The sequence below is a fragment of the Saccostrea cucullata genome, unplaced genomic scaffold, assembly GCF_032062105.1.
Source record: "Saccostrea cucullata isolate Sc308-1 unplaced genomic scaffold, CSIRO_AGI_Scuc_v1 ctg433, whole genome shotgun sequence".
Taxonomy (NCBI): domain Eukaryota; kingdom Metazoa; phylum Mollusca; class Bivalvia; order Ostreida; family Ostreidae; genus Saccostrea; species Saccostrea cuccullata.
The window spans coordinates 128158-144277 of record NW_026924543.1 but is presented as its reverse complement, the minus strand read 5'-3'; the positions used below and the strand labels follow the sequence as shown (position 1 = coordinate 144277).

General features: G+C 32.2%; 1 protein-coding gene and 1 long non-coding RNA gene across 3 annotated transcripts in view; both read left to right on the top strand.

Moving 5' to 3' along the window:
- LOC134266691 (uncharacterized) overlaps positions 1-16120 on the top strand; it is a 158812-nt gene that overhangs the window by 87864 nt on the left and 54828 nt on the right. The gene's annotated exons all lie outside the window — the stretch shown is intronic.
- LOC134266684 (tyrosine-protein kinase SRK2-like) lies at positions 3245-12951 on the top strand. 2 transcript variants are annotated; one of them, XM_062748903.1, is made up of 9 exons: positions 3245-4275; positions 5680-6097; positions 8048-8077; positions 8995-9263; positions 10187-10351; positions 10741-11000; positions 11346-11499; positions 11801-11932; positions 12353-12951. In XM_062748903.1, the coding sequence occupies exons 1-9, from the start codon at positions 3780-3782 to the stop codon at positions 12526-12528; spliced, it is 2100 nt and encodes a 699-aa protein (XP_062604887.1). In that variant the 5' UTR covers positions 3245-3779; the 3' UTR covers positions 12529-12951. The 2 variants fall into 2 exon arrangements, with proteins under 2 accessions (XP_062604887.1, XP_062604888.1); XM_062748904.1 differs by lacking the exon at positions 8048-8077 and having other exon boundaries at positions 3253-4275.

Sequence of the window (16120 nt, the reverse complement as noted above, 5' to 3'; positions counted from 1 at the left end):
TACTTTGTAGTTGTTAGAGATAATTCTTTTTTTCTTTGACTATAATAGATTAAATACCATTCTATCATATCAAAAACTAAGAATATTTAAAGATTTAATAAAGAAATAACCATTTTGTATTTAAAGTTCCATCACTTGGGTATCAACAACACTAAGCATAGTTGATTTATAGATTTAAGTCAGATCATATTTATAAATACATATGGTATACATTTGATTTTTTAATAATTGATAATTGTGGGAAATTTTTGTGTTTGTATGATGAAATCTATATTAAGTACATTTGCTAGTTGATAGAGCATGCATAGTTATATTTATATAGTTAATAAGTTATAGGGACAATCCTAGAAGCTGCACCTTTTTTCTCGAGAAAAAAAAAAGTGAATGAACACATGTCAGTGTTTCACTAATCTCATCGTATTGGTTTTTCTGGGGCATGCCAATCTTTCCTGCAGTATAGTAAAGTTTTATTTTTTGATGAATGGTTATACTCTCAACATACATTTATGTGTCATGGAGTTTACAGCATGCGCAATTACAATTTTGAAGTTAAAAAAAGTTTTTGTAAATCAAGGTACTTTTGTCACATTGAAATGTTATTCATGCTTGTATGTTGGTAGGTGTGGGCAAGGAAATATTCACAGAATCAGCTATACAGAACTATATAAATATATCAAATGTAACAAAGTTGAATAGTGACTATGTGTTGTATATAGTGAGGCCACGCTCCTACTAGCACTAGCTAGTGGGTTAACCCTTTAGCTCAGTCGGTAGAGTGTTGGATTTTAAATCTGAGGGTTGTAAGTTTGAGCCACAGTGTGGACACCCCCTAGCTAATGGGTCATACAAATATATATCACAAATGATACTGATGCATTTGGAAGGATCAGTAGTCTTTTCATAGTTTGAGTCGATATGCTAAATTCATTGAAGAATTTAACTGACTTGATTAGGGATACATAGTATTATATCTGATATTAAAACACAAAATTTCTTTTTTTTAAAAAAGTCTTCAAATCTACAGTTTTTGTTAACTGCTCCCATACGTTGAAATAATACTGCCTATACATGCTATATATTATTTCTCTCTGCGGATGTATTGTATTATAATTGAAACTTTCAAAAACAGTTAAACACATATTTCATAAGAATAAGTGACTATGAATTTCATATTTAAAACATTTCCCTCACCGTTCACCAACCCCGACAATATTAACAAGCATACATTCATAAACTTTAGTCTTAGATACTATTAATCTGAGAATACTTGATATACATTGTTCTAGTTGTTATATACAGTACTACAGGTACAGTGGGACTTCATTATCTCAAACTTTGATATATTGAATACCATTATGTATATATATACATGTATTGAAGTGAGTTAAAAAGTTCCAACCATTCTTGGATATATCTCAAAAGATTTTTCTCATTCCCATCAAGATTAAGATACTTAAGTTTGACTATATCATGTATGCATATTATGAACCATTCTCAAATGGCAGCTTTAATGGCTGTAGTAGTTTTGGATTTTCCTTTATTTGTAAAGTTGTGTTGCAGTTGCAATTTTTTTGTTGCAGTGTTGCAGTTGCAATTTTGTTCTGTAACTTTGCAGCTTAAAACAGCTGCAGTTCCAGGATTCTTGAAAAGGGGTGCCCTTAACTAAATTTTGCATGGAGTCCCAAAGGGAAGGGAATTGGGGGACAAAGGGCTAGGGCCCACTAAATCTGTGGGTGATTTCAGTGAAACTGCATTTTGATCAGTTAACTTACAATTACGGGCCATAACTCTAAATATTAGGTATTAGGGTGAAATACCCCAAAGCTCTTGATGTGTATCAAACTTTAGATGGTTTTGTTTTTAGTTACCAAAAATTAAAAATAAATGGATTGAACTGTCATAAAAGCTAAACCTTTTTCTACATTTTGGGGTATTAGGTTGAGATAGTGCCTAGATATTCAGATTTGGCAATCCACTTGTGAAACCAGTGAAGACAATAGGTTTAATTTCCCTCTGCCTGTCTCCATATATATCACTTGTTTTCTCAAATACTCCATATCAATTAATTGAAATTTGGTACTTTGTGTTGTATTCAAAGTTTTTTTTTTTTAATTAAATTAGAATGTAAAATACTTTTTAATAATCATTTATTAATTAATGAATTGAGTTTCAAGGAGCAAAATAATATCATGAAAATAAAGAAAAATATTGGACAATCACATGATTTTATATCACTCAAGATTTAAGAAATAGAAGTCGCATTGTTTTCATTAAATCGTGACTTCCTGCATGGTCAAGGGATGTGCCCATACAATGCATCAGAATTCATGAAATTTCTTCAGTTTTTTTTAACAATTCTCTCTTTGTTTCATTTTGTGAAAACTGCATACTTTGTAAACAACTTCCTAAATAGTACTTGAGGACTCTTCATATTTTAACTACTGTATCATTAAGATTACAGTATTCGTATCAAGACTAAAGCGCTATAATGACTTCAACAAGTTGAAGTGTGGTATGGCATGCATCTTACTCTTAAGTATAATGGTATTTCAATTTAACATAATATAATCATTTCTGCTGGTGTATATTTTATTTTTTTTGTAAAACAGATTGAAGGAAAATTAATTACTATAAATTCATCATTTTTTTTCTTTACCCTAATTATAAAAAACATCAAATTTTTTTTTTTGGATGTTTTAGTTGAAATTTTGCACAGAACTTGAAGGAATGAGTTTGTATTGATCCCTGGTTTTTACAATGTGTAGAAATTTGATAGGAAAGTTTGCATTTGCACACCTGTCATTGGCAGAGGCAGCTTTATTGGATGTTTTGTTGAAGTTATGCAATGCATGCAGCCAGAGGGATTGGCTTCTGTTTATACCCCCTCCCCGCTCCAGGGACTGAATTCCAGCGATCTTAAACATTTAATTAGACAGTGGGGATTTCCTTTAACTGCTGTACAATCAGATGATGCAATAGTCTTAGATCAGAGAAAAGAATTTGTAGTACCTCAAAGTATTAAAATGCCTTATACCTGTAATTGTAATTAGAGGAGAGAGGAAAAAAAACTAGGGCATAATTACCCCAGCTGGCATTTGTACTTAATTCATAAAAGCTCTACACTCTACTGAAGCTTCATTGATGAGAAGAGAGGGGGAAATGAAAGGGAATGGGGGGAAAGGGGGAGGAAGGTATGTGAAGTGTTTTCACTCCCAGAATTTTTATGGGAGTTGTTAACAGCATTACCCCCAGGACTCCAGCTTAAGAGAGGGAGGGGATGATATTCCCTGTAGATTGTACACAGTAGGTCTGCCCACCATCTGTTACCCAAGGAGGAGGTGTGAGATGTTTGGGTTTTGGAGGTGATTGTTAACAGGTGTTTACCCTGTGGTGAGCCCCACTGTAATTATGAACAGGAAACAAGAGTTAGCAGAATAGACAGATAGGCGAGCATCCTCTTCCACTGACAAAAACTCTCTTGAACATCAGTGTGCTGAAAAACTCCGGAAGTTCTCCTGCTTTCTAAATTTTCTGGGCTCCTCAGCATCTGTGTGTGTTTGTGCCTATGTTGTGTCCTGTCTCTATTATGACCCAATCCCAAAACGTGGTTCGTTCAGGTGATTAGGATATGAGGATTAACCACAGCTTCCAGAATGGGTAGGATATACCCATGGAACAGCAAAGATTTGTGCGTTAATCTGTTTAATAGGCTTTAAGGGATTAAGCCACGCTGTTTTAAGACTTCTTCTTTTTTTCTCCTAATTGCTTGTTCTAATCACATGGAGGGAAAGAAAAGAGAATGTAAAGCCAAGTTGAGCAATGTTGTAAGGAAAGCTGGAGAGAAGGGCAGAATTTTAATGGGCTTGGGGGGAAAGTCTTTAGAGGGGGACAAAGTGAATCTACTTCAAGAGGCTCCTCTGAGTTTGTCCGAGTCAGAAGATGGATTTACCAATCGAGATTCCAGGAACAGTCCTTGTGATACAATAGTGAAAAGTCTGTGTTTCCAGGAATCGGTGGACTCTGTTCGCTGGAACTTTGTGGAGAAGGAAGAGGACTTTTCTGATAAGTGTGTTATTCGTCTGTCGGGTCGAAAGACCAGTGATGATTGGTCATCAGAAGGGGTCAGGGGGTCAGACAATGAGATCAGAAGGTGGTCAAATAATGATGTGATATCATCAGAGACTGAAAAGTCTATGATAAGTTTACCTTGTGATAAATTGGAACGATTTTCTACTATGCCAAAACTACGCAGGAAGAAAAAGACATTCATCCCAGGTAGTCTGTGTTTGCACCTTAATGTCGATCTTGCATTTGATTAGAAATTAATTTCATATTACCAGATATTACCAATACAAAATAGATACGGATTTTTTCAGTCCCATAACTTAATGTTTAATTGATGCAGTTTTTGCATGTGGTTAGAAATTACACTTGCCATATGTTTTCCCCTTTGCAGGAAATGGCTTATGAAATCCATGTCTTTCTGGGGGTAATCAAAATCATCTTGCTTGATTACGCTAGAATAATAAAGCTTACTATCAGATGGTGATACTTTTGAAACTGGAATTAGTCCTAACTTTATGCCAAGATCTATATTTTAAATATTTATAGCTCTGCATGGGTTCATAAAGAAAGAACATTACTCACGTAATCCTCAAATAGAAAGTGACCCATAGATTCATTGAAATAACAAAAGGAACTTTGTGCCAAGAATAAACCATTCATTAAATCTTTAAAAGTTTAAAGGGTATGTCATGTACAGAAAATTATTGTAGGATACATGAAATCACAAACAAAATTCATTATGATGACCACTGATGAACATTTTAATTAATAAAAATTATGATACATTGTATTCAACAATCTATGATAATATATCAGAAATTCGTAGCTTCTAAGCACAGGAATTGCTATTATGTTATCAAAAGACTTTAAAGACATACATTTGGGTAGCAAAACTTGTTTAGGTCTCTATTCAGTGAAATGCATTCCATCAGCTTTGTAATGATACAAGGGTTGTCAAATAATCTGCTAAAAATGTAACAAGGAGTTAGCAACACAAGTGATAATTGCAGAAACAATCAAAATGCTGGAATTTTCCCCCATGAAATTCACAGCATTGTGGTTGAACTTTAATTAAGATAATGGGCAGGATGTTCACAGGATCACCCCTATCATCAGCTGCATTTTACTGATCACATGCTTCAATGTGGGGCTAAAAAATGCCAGGAACATGAAAGAATGGGTCGGTTTTAAAGAGCAACTTGAGAGTTCATTAGAACCAAAATGGATTTGATGATCATCAATGATATAACAATTGAGGCCAAACCAAAAATTTATTTCTGCTTTACTCTGCTATTTAGACCCCAATATTTTGTATATAATTCAAGTTTTTATATTAAAAATATTAAAAAGTTTGTTAATTATTTTTACAGAAAATCAATAATTATTACTTCATTCTTGCACTTATGACTTTTAACCCCTCTTGGCCCAGACAACTGTTTGATACAACAGATATATTTTAGCCTTATCCTGGGTCTGGAGAACGACACAGATTGATGTGATATTTCAGTGTTTTCCACACCCATCAGTTATATTAAATATGTAGAGATATTAGATATTGCAGAAAAACAAAAAAAAACCCACTTAAGTAAATGTGATTTCTTCTTCTTTTTCCAGAATGGCTAACAATGGCCAAAACGCCATCCAGTCGATCAAGTTTACGTGAAAAATTACAGGAAGAATTTCTAAGTTGCAAGATTTGTTTGGAATCTTTTATCAAACCTAAAGCTTTACCATGCCTTCACAGCTTTTGTGAACATTGTTTGCGGGACTACGTTCGGAGGCACCCTGGGGAAAAACCAGGACACTTTCCCTGCCCCATGTGCAGAAAGGATGTGAAAATTCCGGAGAGGGGGATCGGGGATTTCCAGGATAATTTCTTGCTCCTGTCCCTGTCGGACACTTTAGAGGAGGATGAGGAGCCGTGGCGGTTCAGCCCCTCCCCCGGGAAGCAGCAGACCAGTAACACCCTGGTGTCCCCACCCCGGACATTCGCACCACCCACACCACAGGAGCAGCATCTCAGAACTTTTGAGTATGTATAACATGTGGTTTGTTCTAATTAGCCTTTGAAAGGTCATAGAAAAAAAAAAGTTTTTGAAAAACTTCAAATAAGAATTTTAACTAGTTTTATATAGGTTATATGAGAAAATTGTACACAGTTCATTTAAAAGGTTTTGCATAAATCTTTAGTTGGAGTGAAAAGGATCTGAATCCATCACTTTTAATTGCTTAACTACTTCATTTTAATTATTTGAACAATTTGATAATTTTTCAAGAGTTGACAAAGGTGTTAAATTTTTAGATAAAAGACATAAGGTTAAGGGTTATCATAAAAATCAGTGGTGTTCTTGTTTTCATGTAAAGAACGGGATGCATATATAGAATTGATGTAGTTATCTGTTCCACTGATCATCTGATGCGTCAAAGAATATTTTTCATTTATTCTGACACTATTCAGTCATCTGATAAGGAATTCAATTTGCAAAATGGATATAAATTTCATGAAATAATTTCAAAGAATGTGGGAAATATAATTTATCTGTGATTTGATTCTGGCATGAAATGCGGACAATTTGAAAGAATTTATCGGATCTCGTTTTTAAGGATTTCAAAGTTTACTTAGATGAGTCACGGAAAAATGATCAATGGTCTACATATTTTGTATCCCTCATCTTATCAAATTCTGGATGGAAAATTTCTTATTTGTTTTTCAGTTTGTATTTATACAAGATATCGAGACTCAGCTTGAAGTCTTAAAATTCAACAGGAATCAGTACCGATACATCAAACTTGCAGAAGTTTTAAATTTTTAGCAGTATTAAAAAGATAAGAATGTGTGTTCCTAGAGAGAGATGCATCAGAAACTGTTAAAAATTATGTATTAGTCTATACATAAAACAGTTATGGGAATTTATGTGGAAAAATATTCCATTAATCATTTGAATATGATGGGTGTCATGGAGTCATTACCTGATTATGATTTTTTTCTGGTGTTAGAATTTATTATTATAAATTGTAAGATCTGAGAGGGAGATGACTTACTTACAACAATATTTATTCAGATGGCTTCTACCCATTCTAACCACATCATCAATCTAAGCCCATTCATAATATCTGAATATATGTACAAGGGCTCAGGAAAAAAACTATTATAAAAAAAGTTGATGGCATGTGCCATATGTTGTTTTGTTTCATCTTGATCATTATGCTAATTATCTCCCCATATCTCACAAAATCCTCTCCCCATCTTGGTTACAAAGCTGTCATATTGTTCTGTGATGGTTGGTGTAGCATTTTATGATCCTGTTGTTACGACAAAAAGATTAATAAAATTTGGGGGATTAATCCCGTAAAGAACTGAATAGTTACTGCAAGTTACAATGTTAGAAACTGTAAACAACATCAGCAAAATAGAAAAAAAAAGTTTCAGTAACCTGATTTTTTAAATTTTTTGTGATATGAACATGATAAACTACATCAATTCCTGACCTGAATATTTTACTGGGGCAGTTGGATATCATGATAAAATATATAGATCTAACCCTGCCAAAATACACTATTTCATTTTTTTTTCTTTATAAAAATCATCAGGTTTCAAAGATTTTACTCTTAACATTCCATACAGTATTTCATACAAGAGATCTTCCTCTTGAAAGCTTATGTAAGCTAGATGTGCGTTTTGGCACGAGAATACTTTACATAGCTTCTGGAAAACACCTGCAACTCAAAGAGCTTGTAAAATATAAGATGTTTACTGCCTGCCAATATACCTGGGCCAGCATTGAAAAAGATGTACAACCAAAACTTAATAGATAAAAGACTTGCGGGGGGCATTCGGTTCGGAAATTGATTAATGGTTGGACTCTATGTACGTTTGGAGGATGATAAGACAAGTTTTTTTCTCAAGAAATTTCTTGCAAGTTCATTCCATTAATTAATTGACATATCTTTGTACTTTTTTGCTTGCTTGTTCTTTTTTTAGGTCATGGGATAAAAGGCGCAGTAGGAGAAAGTAAAAGCAATACTTGTAAAAAATTAATAAAACGTAGACGGGGTTTTGATTGATGAAATCTTTACATGGGGTTGCTGTGGATTTTGATTTTTAATGCGGATGTAGTGTGATAATTAATTTTGAAGAAAATTTGTGTGAAGAAAGATTGATTTTGTTAATTTTTTTTATAAAAATGCAGGCACCTTGAACGCATTGAAAATTTATTTAAAATTTATGAGGATATTGTTAGTAAGAACACCTGCAGTAATAAAGTACAATAGGTAGATTTTCATGAAAGAAGATAAAAGTTAAATATAACTCAAACAACTTCGTGTTTTTTTATAAAGTAGTTTTAATTAAATTAAAAAAAGGTGAAAAAAGGCAACAAATTTGAGAACTGTGTAAAAATTGAAAGCCTTGAGTGTTTTTAACTAAAATTGCCAGAAAATAATTCTGGAGAAGCTAATTTTTGCAGATTTTTCGGTTTGTGTGATATCTTCAGTATGTGGCAGGTGTTGGGGAAATTAGTTTCCAGTTTTTGTGAACTTTTCTGAATTGAGTGTTTGTATAACTGGAAGATTTTTTTCTTTGCTCTTCTTGAAATAGTTTTTTAAAAAATATTGATTAACCTTTTAACACTAAACTTCCACAGCAGTATATTTTCAGCTACTGATTTTGAATGAACAATTTTTTTTTATTATGATACCAGTGTTCAAAATATATTTGAATGAAATGAAGAATTACATGTGTATTCAGCTATGAAAATGATTTTTATAAATAAAGTTAAAATTGCACTTACAGGACACAAAAAATTAAAGGCACTTCAATTTTTATTTTTACTTCACATTAGATAAGACAACTGGTTGAATGCATTAGTCGATGGCATATATTTCTGAAGTTGTTAAAAAAATTGTAATAATTTCTTTTCAATATTTCAGTTGGTACTTTGGTAAGGTATCTCGCCAAGCTTCGGAGGACTGGTTGTTGAGCCCGGGGTACCCCAAGGGGACCTACCTAGTTAGACAAGGAGAGGCTGCCCCCGACACCTACACCCTGTCTGTGAGGGACTGCGACGAGCTGAGGGGGTACATCGTCAAACATTACAAGATCCACACTCAGAGAGACCCCCACATCGCGTTTCAGAGTTACTTCATCACGCCACGGAAACGATTCAAAACTCTGAGTGAACTGGTTAACCACTACACAGGTTTGTCAGCATCTTCTTTCCTCTTTAACATTGTTTAAGTTTATCCAATGCAAAAATGTTTTGTCAGTAAAATGACATGCATATACAGATATATGAAGACAAAAAATAAAATCTCATTGAATATTGTTTTCTAGCATTAGACAAATCTCTCTGAAGTTTTTGAAGAAAAACATGCATCTACTATTTCTAGGCTAAATACAGTAAAACATGCTTATAGCAAGTGCCAGAGACATACAATTATAATTCATAATAAATGTACTTCAATCTGTTTTATTTATTAAGTTTAAAATGTACTTTTACACCATAAGGAATACAAAATCACTTTGCTGTTAATGTCAGGTCCTTATATGATTATAAGCACATTTGGTAAAAGCTTGTTGACAGTATAAGTATAACTATGACTTTTTAAAAAATCAATTTTATAGATAGACATTGTACAAAAAAATTCAACTGTACATGTAGGGTTAAATTACTACAAGGTTTGTTACAGATTTGACATTTAGAATACATTTTGATAAATACACAAAGAAATCTACATTGTAGAGGTGTAACAATACAGCGATACATCGATTGTATTGATTGCAAGGCCTCACGATGCGTATATCGTATCGTCGTATGTATCATGATACAGTACAAGTTAATTTTTATTGTCTTATTTGAAAATTCTACATGCAAACTGAGAAATTTTAAAGCTAAAAATTTGAAAACAATACATTTAAAAAATGCATGTTAAATTAATATAAATAACTTTGGTTATGTAATACAATTTTCTATATTGACATATATAAGGATATCACCTAATTTAACTGTTGATAATTGTTGATCGCATGACCATATCATTTTATGTTTTTTGTATCGTTAGGTAGCTTGCGATACTCAGGCCTACTACATTGTATTAATATTTGTTGTTTTTTTTTTTCCAGACAATGCTGATGGTCTGTGTTGCAAACTTCAACAAATTTGTATGAAGCCCCGGTCTCTGATCTGGGCTTTTGATCGCGGAAAACCAGACGAGTACGCCACTACTAGAGACACAGTCTTACGAGTTAGAAAGTTAGGGAGCGGGCAGTTTGCAGAAGTGTGGCTAGGTAGGGTCAAAGTTTTATTTATCAGATAAATGGTAAAAAGATTAAAACTATGCAAAAATATTTTAATAATATATGTGACTGATATTCTATTAAATTATGTACAAAAACATACTGAGTAAAGAAAATTATATGTACATTTAATCATACAACTACATGCAAAATTTCTTGCTGACATATCTTAACATATTCTGTATATGAGCTTGGTATGAAATGATGAACACACATAAGTATCAAGAAAATTATGTATTAAATTTCAAAAGTGTACATGTAGTCAGACCTAATTTTTCTTTATATATCAGTCCTTCAAATGTATTAGATTTCCTAATTGCTATAAAGTTATTTTAAAAATCCTTTTGAGTTACACCATATTACAAAAAAAATTCTTTTAGCCCGGTGGCACAGTTCAAGAGACATAGCTGTGAAGATTCAGAAGAAAGACGCTGTTAGCTCAGCCGCCTTCCTAGACGAGGCTCAGCTCCTGAAGCAGTTACAGCACCCAAATATAATCAAACTGCTGGGCGTATCCAGCGAAACAACACCCATCTACCTCCTCTTAGAATACATGATTAACGGCCGCCTCTCCAACTACCTGAGGGAGGGCAAAGGTCAAGAACTCGGCCTCTCACAGCTCCTCTGGATTGCAGCACAGGTTAGGGGAAAAAATAATGTTTGCTCTTATTAAATATTTTTTCCTATAAAATAAGAATAAGAAATTAAAAAATATTAAAAAATATAAAAAAAATATACTTAAAATAAAATGAGAAATTAGAAAATATGAAATGTAAATGTTTGATGGGTTTTCTTATTTTCGGTAGTTGATCATAATCTTTTTTACTTATAAAAAATATTGAAAAGGTAGATAAGTTTTAAGGGTTAAATACCAAGTACTTTGTATAGACATTAGACACACATTTGCTTATAAGACATTGCTGTCAGATTTAGGCTGACATTATTATGTATACTGTTTATTTACATTTGTTTACACATTTTTCAGATTGCTGAAGGTATGGCATTCCTAGAAAAGGAGCATTTTGTCCACCGGAATTTAGGAGCTCGTAACATTTTGGTGGGAGAACGGAATGTAGTCAAAATTGCTGGATTTGGAATGGCAAAGGTGCAAGACGACCCAGACTTTAACTTCAGAAGAGGTAAAGAAAAAAAAATCCAGAATTCACTATTTTGATATTTTGTTAAGTGATGATAACTGAAATTATTGAAAAAAATATACTGTAGAAAATGGGATGGGAGTGATTTTATTGTATTCTTTGTGTTTCAAGAGTTTATGTTTGTACACCATTTCAGATTTTTTTCCATCAGCTCAAAAAAAAAATTATGAAGAAAATTACTTTAACTAAAGGAAATTGGAAGAGATTGTTTTAAAAAAAATGATGTATAATGTAAATTAAATATAGGTCAGGAAGTGTTCTTAACCCCTTTCCTATTTTCTAGGGTTGAAGATGGCCATTAAATGGATGTCACCAGAAGTGCTACTGTGTAATAAGTACGGTACCAAAGGGGACGTGTGGACGTTTGGCATTGTGTTGATAGAGATCTTTACGTATGGGAAAGAACCTTATGAAGGTATGTTAATAATTTTTATAGGTATACTTGAAATTTTTTTCAATACTGTAGATCACTATATATTCGTGACACTTTATTTTTGCGAGATATTTTTTCTGGTAATTATAAGCTAGATGAAATTTTTGCAAGCTGTTGTGATTATTGTATATAATCCTTACCAAAAAAATTTTCTTGTGAATAAAAAATGATATACAGTAGTTCACTTTATGTTTTAGATTAGCTACAAGTAGTTTCTAGCATCATAATAAAAAAAAATGAAATGGTGAAGGAAGATTCTGATGCAAAAATGCTTCCACCATGAAAAAAAAAGTATTTTCAAAAAGATGATGTCTAGATAATGTTGAATTATTGTAAGAATTCCCAATAGGTTCAGTGAGATACATGTATTTTAATTGAGGTGGATGAACTTCTGAATTTCAGGAATGGGATCAAAAGAAGCCTTTGAACATGTGCAACAGGGCTACAGGATGCCCAAACCTGACATTTGTCCCCAGGAAGTTTATGAAGTTATATTGACCTGCTGGAATTCAAATCCACCCTCCCGCCCCTCCTTTGACTTCTTAAACACTTTCTTACATGACTATCAGAGTTCATGACAATGCCATATTGTGTTCACCACAGAACTTTTAAAGGGCATGTAACTCGAATTGTACCAAGGGCAAGCAACTCCACCAGTTTTCTGTCGATGATTATGGTGGTTAGGAATCCAATTATCTGTTAATGAATTATTTTTCTTTGTTTTTTTTTACATGATTGCTTTTTGTTTTGTTTGACTGTAAATTTTACCTGACACAAGAATTCTGTATATAGAGAATATCTTTATTATACAATTATTTACTACAAATATCAGATTTATTTAAGGTAATTCATATATGTATATTTTGTTCGTACTGAATTTTTGCAATTTTTTTTGGAAAACATTCATGAATCTACAATCCTGTTAAATCCCCAAAGGGCCAAAAACCAAATGACACAAAACTATACAATTGTTTTTCCATACAGGAAACTTTGTTTTTGATGATAAACATTACTTCATTTTTGATGGTAAACATTTTAAGATGGAAAACTGCTTTACTCCATACATGACATAATATTTTTATTATTTAGATATCACATACATTTGACTTCAAACATACAGTGTATTTTGAATGTCATTCTGTACACAAATTTGCTATAAACGTTTTATTGAAATTTTTTTTTATAATTTTTTTTTTTTTTTTTTTGTAGTTATGGAAAAGCAAAATATTTTTAGCAACTTTGATAGTTTATATTTTTCTTGAAAATTTCAAAATTTGTTTATAGTTCTTCTTGCAAATTTCAATTTGTCTATTTTTTGGGTACAGTTTATCTACTTTTTGGTACAATTTGTGTATTCTTTTGGCACAACTTGTCTATTCTTTTGGCACAATATGTCTACTTTTTGGCATGATTTGTCTACTTTTTGGTACAATTTGTCAATCATGACAGCTGGCTGTACAGGTATATTTACTGATTGCCTTGACTCTGTGTCTTGCATTTGCAAGTTCTACATTTTAAAGTTAGCATATACAAGTGACATATGTAAAATAAGTATAGTATTCACCACAGTATATTCATAAATAACATTCTTTTCGAAGTCTGAAAATGTAAAGAAAAAATGTAAAGCAACTTGTTTACGTGCTTATGCATTGGGTACCAAAATATTTGTTTTTGGATTAAATTTGGACGAGAAATGCACTGTTAAATTAATCAATTATAAATAGTTGAGAAACCTTAATGTAGAGCAAGGAAGTCTTGAGCTTTTTTTTCCTTTATGACAAATACATATGATATATATCAAACATTTTTCTGTCTCAAATTTTCAGGCCAGTAGTGTCAAACCCGTTATGACTTCATAATTATTGCACAACAACCAGATATCAGCTTTGCCTATGATTTTCTATTTTCTGTTTATCAGACACATACTTTAGGTCATATTCTTGCCTCAATATCTTGAATACATAACAATTCTCTTTCCTTAACTTTCTAATCTCTACTGTTAACTGCTGCACACGTGATCTTTTCCTTGCCAAATAACAATTACAACATACATCAATGAAGATTTCCTTGTCCTTTTTCCTCCATACTTATTTTTAACGGTAATTTGAAAAATCATTGGAATTCATGTACTTAATTTTTTTTGAGGGGGGTTGTGAGGTAGGGGTCTTTTTTTTAAATGGAAAGTCTGTTTGATAGTTCACACAGCATAATTGTTATTACCTAATGCAACTCATTGAACATGCCGTTAAAAATGTCATGATCAAGGATGAATGTATGAAAAAGTCTTTCTAGAAAACCTGTGTTCACTTCTAATATCTTAATCTGAAATGTACAAGCAATAAGTTGAGTTTCTAAATGTTTTTCTTTGCGAGATGATTTTGAGGTTGTTTATTAATTCCATTTGGTGCATATACATGTAGTTTTAATAATGGTTTATTTACTTCAGTAGAAAAAATATGGTATTTTTTTAAATGAATACCTGCAACTGGTGACAAAATTGTGTCACAATAAAGTACTGTAATAAGATTTAGATATGTTTGTCCCACACATTATAAATGTATATTTTGCTATGAAATTTTTGTAAATATGTGTATATATATATATAAATATGATATTCATACAAGACAGAATGAAAGAATGCATTTAACAGAAATCTCATCTCAACAATAATGTATCCAAAAAAATCTATATTTTAAATAGCATATTCCATCAAGTTGAATTTTCAAATTTTAATGTATGTTTAGATAGTTGTCATTAATAATTACAAGTAACACTTAAAACTAATAGTTTAATTTTTACAATTTAGACCTGTTACCCTGCACTTATTATTATGGTTGTTAAGATATTGAAAAATTTCACATTCTAAGATATCAATACTAAGTCTATGTAAAAATGAAACTTAGCTGTGTATATATATAGATTCAGTGTATATTTTTAAACATGTATATCTGAGAAAGTTTTTTTAGGTTGTGAATATGAACTCTCATCAAATCAATCTTTTTTACCATCCATCACTTTTTTCCCCATTATCATTTTACATTTCATCATGAATTGAACTTTTTATCTTCATCCCAAATGTTTTAAGCGCAAAAGACCCAGCATGTCGTGTGAATTTTTGTCCAATTGAATAAGACCAGGCAGGAGCACCTGGCTAAAATCGTGAATAAGAAGTCAATTTCGTAATTTTTGGGATCTTGAGCCAGTATGTTTGGTAAAAAACGTGTTTAGTCTGTTCATCTGGTATTTAATTTCATGTGTTTGTGAAGAGTGTTGGTAAACTTGCAATAATCAATGTTATCAAAGGCATTTTGTAAACATCACCTATTGAACTCTATGGGGCTGTTGTATTCACTGATTTTTTAATAAAATTTTACCTGTTCGGGCATTGAAAGTCCGCAATAATGAAATTTTATTTTCAAAAACCGTATTTTCTGTAGGTTGTACATGACGTTAATGAAGGTTTGTACATGTATGTATCAGCAATCAGGTGTACATTTTTTGTCTGTCTTGTTTTTTTGCAACCAAGTCTACTTGTTATTGCTAAATGTAAGTGGTCTCAATGTACCACTCCATAAAACCATTGTTATTGGTGACATTTTGTCATGTGGTTTTGTATACACCACATTTCAAGTTAATAAATCTACTATACTTAATGGGTGTTTGTGTATTGGTTTATGCTATGTTAAATAAGGCTATGATGAGTACAAAATGGAGCTAAGAAAACTTTATGCGTGCTAGTTTCTAAATTTAATAAAAGACCCAAGGGTAGTAACAGTCACATGATAATACTATGTGTAAAGAATCATGATATTGACAGCTTGATGAACAAGAGTGAAGATTTTTGATGGTTTTGATTCCCCCTTTTCCATACATGCTATATACCAAAATTGTTCAAAAGTTTATCAAATGTCCAGCACACAAAAGCAGTGCAATATTGGTACATGTAATCCCTAATAAAAATTAAATCAGAATCCTATAGAACTGTCTCCTCAAGGTAGTAACTAATTCCCTTTAATAGAGCTAGCCTAAAGTGGTCAAAAGATTTACATAAAAAATATTTAAATTTATCAAAAGAATTATCTTGAGGACAAATACCAAGAAACCCCTTGTATTGAAGATTTGGGTTACCACGGTAGTTGAAATATGACAACAATGACTGCTTGACTTTCT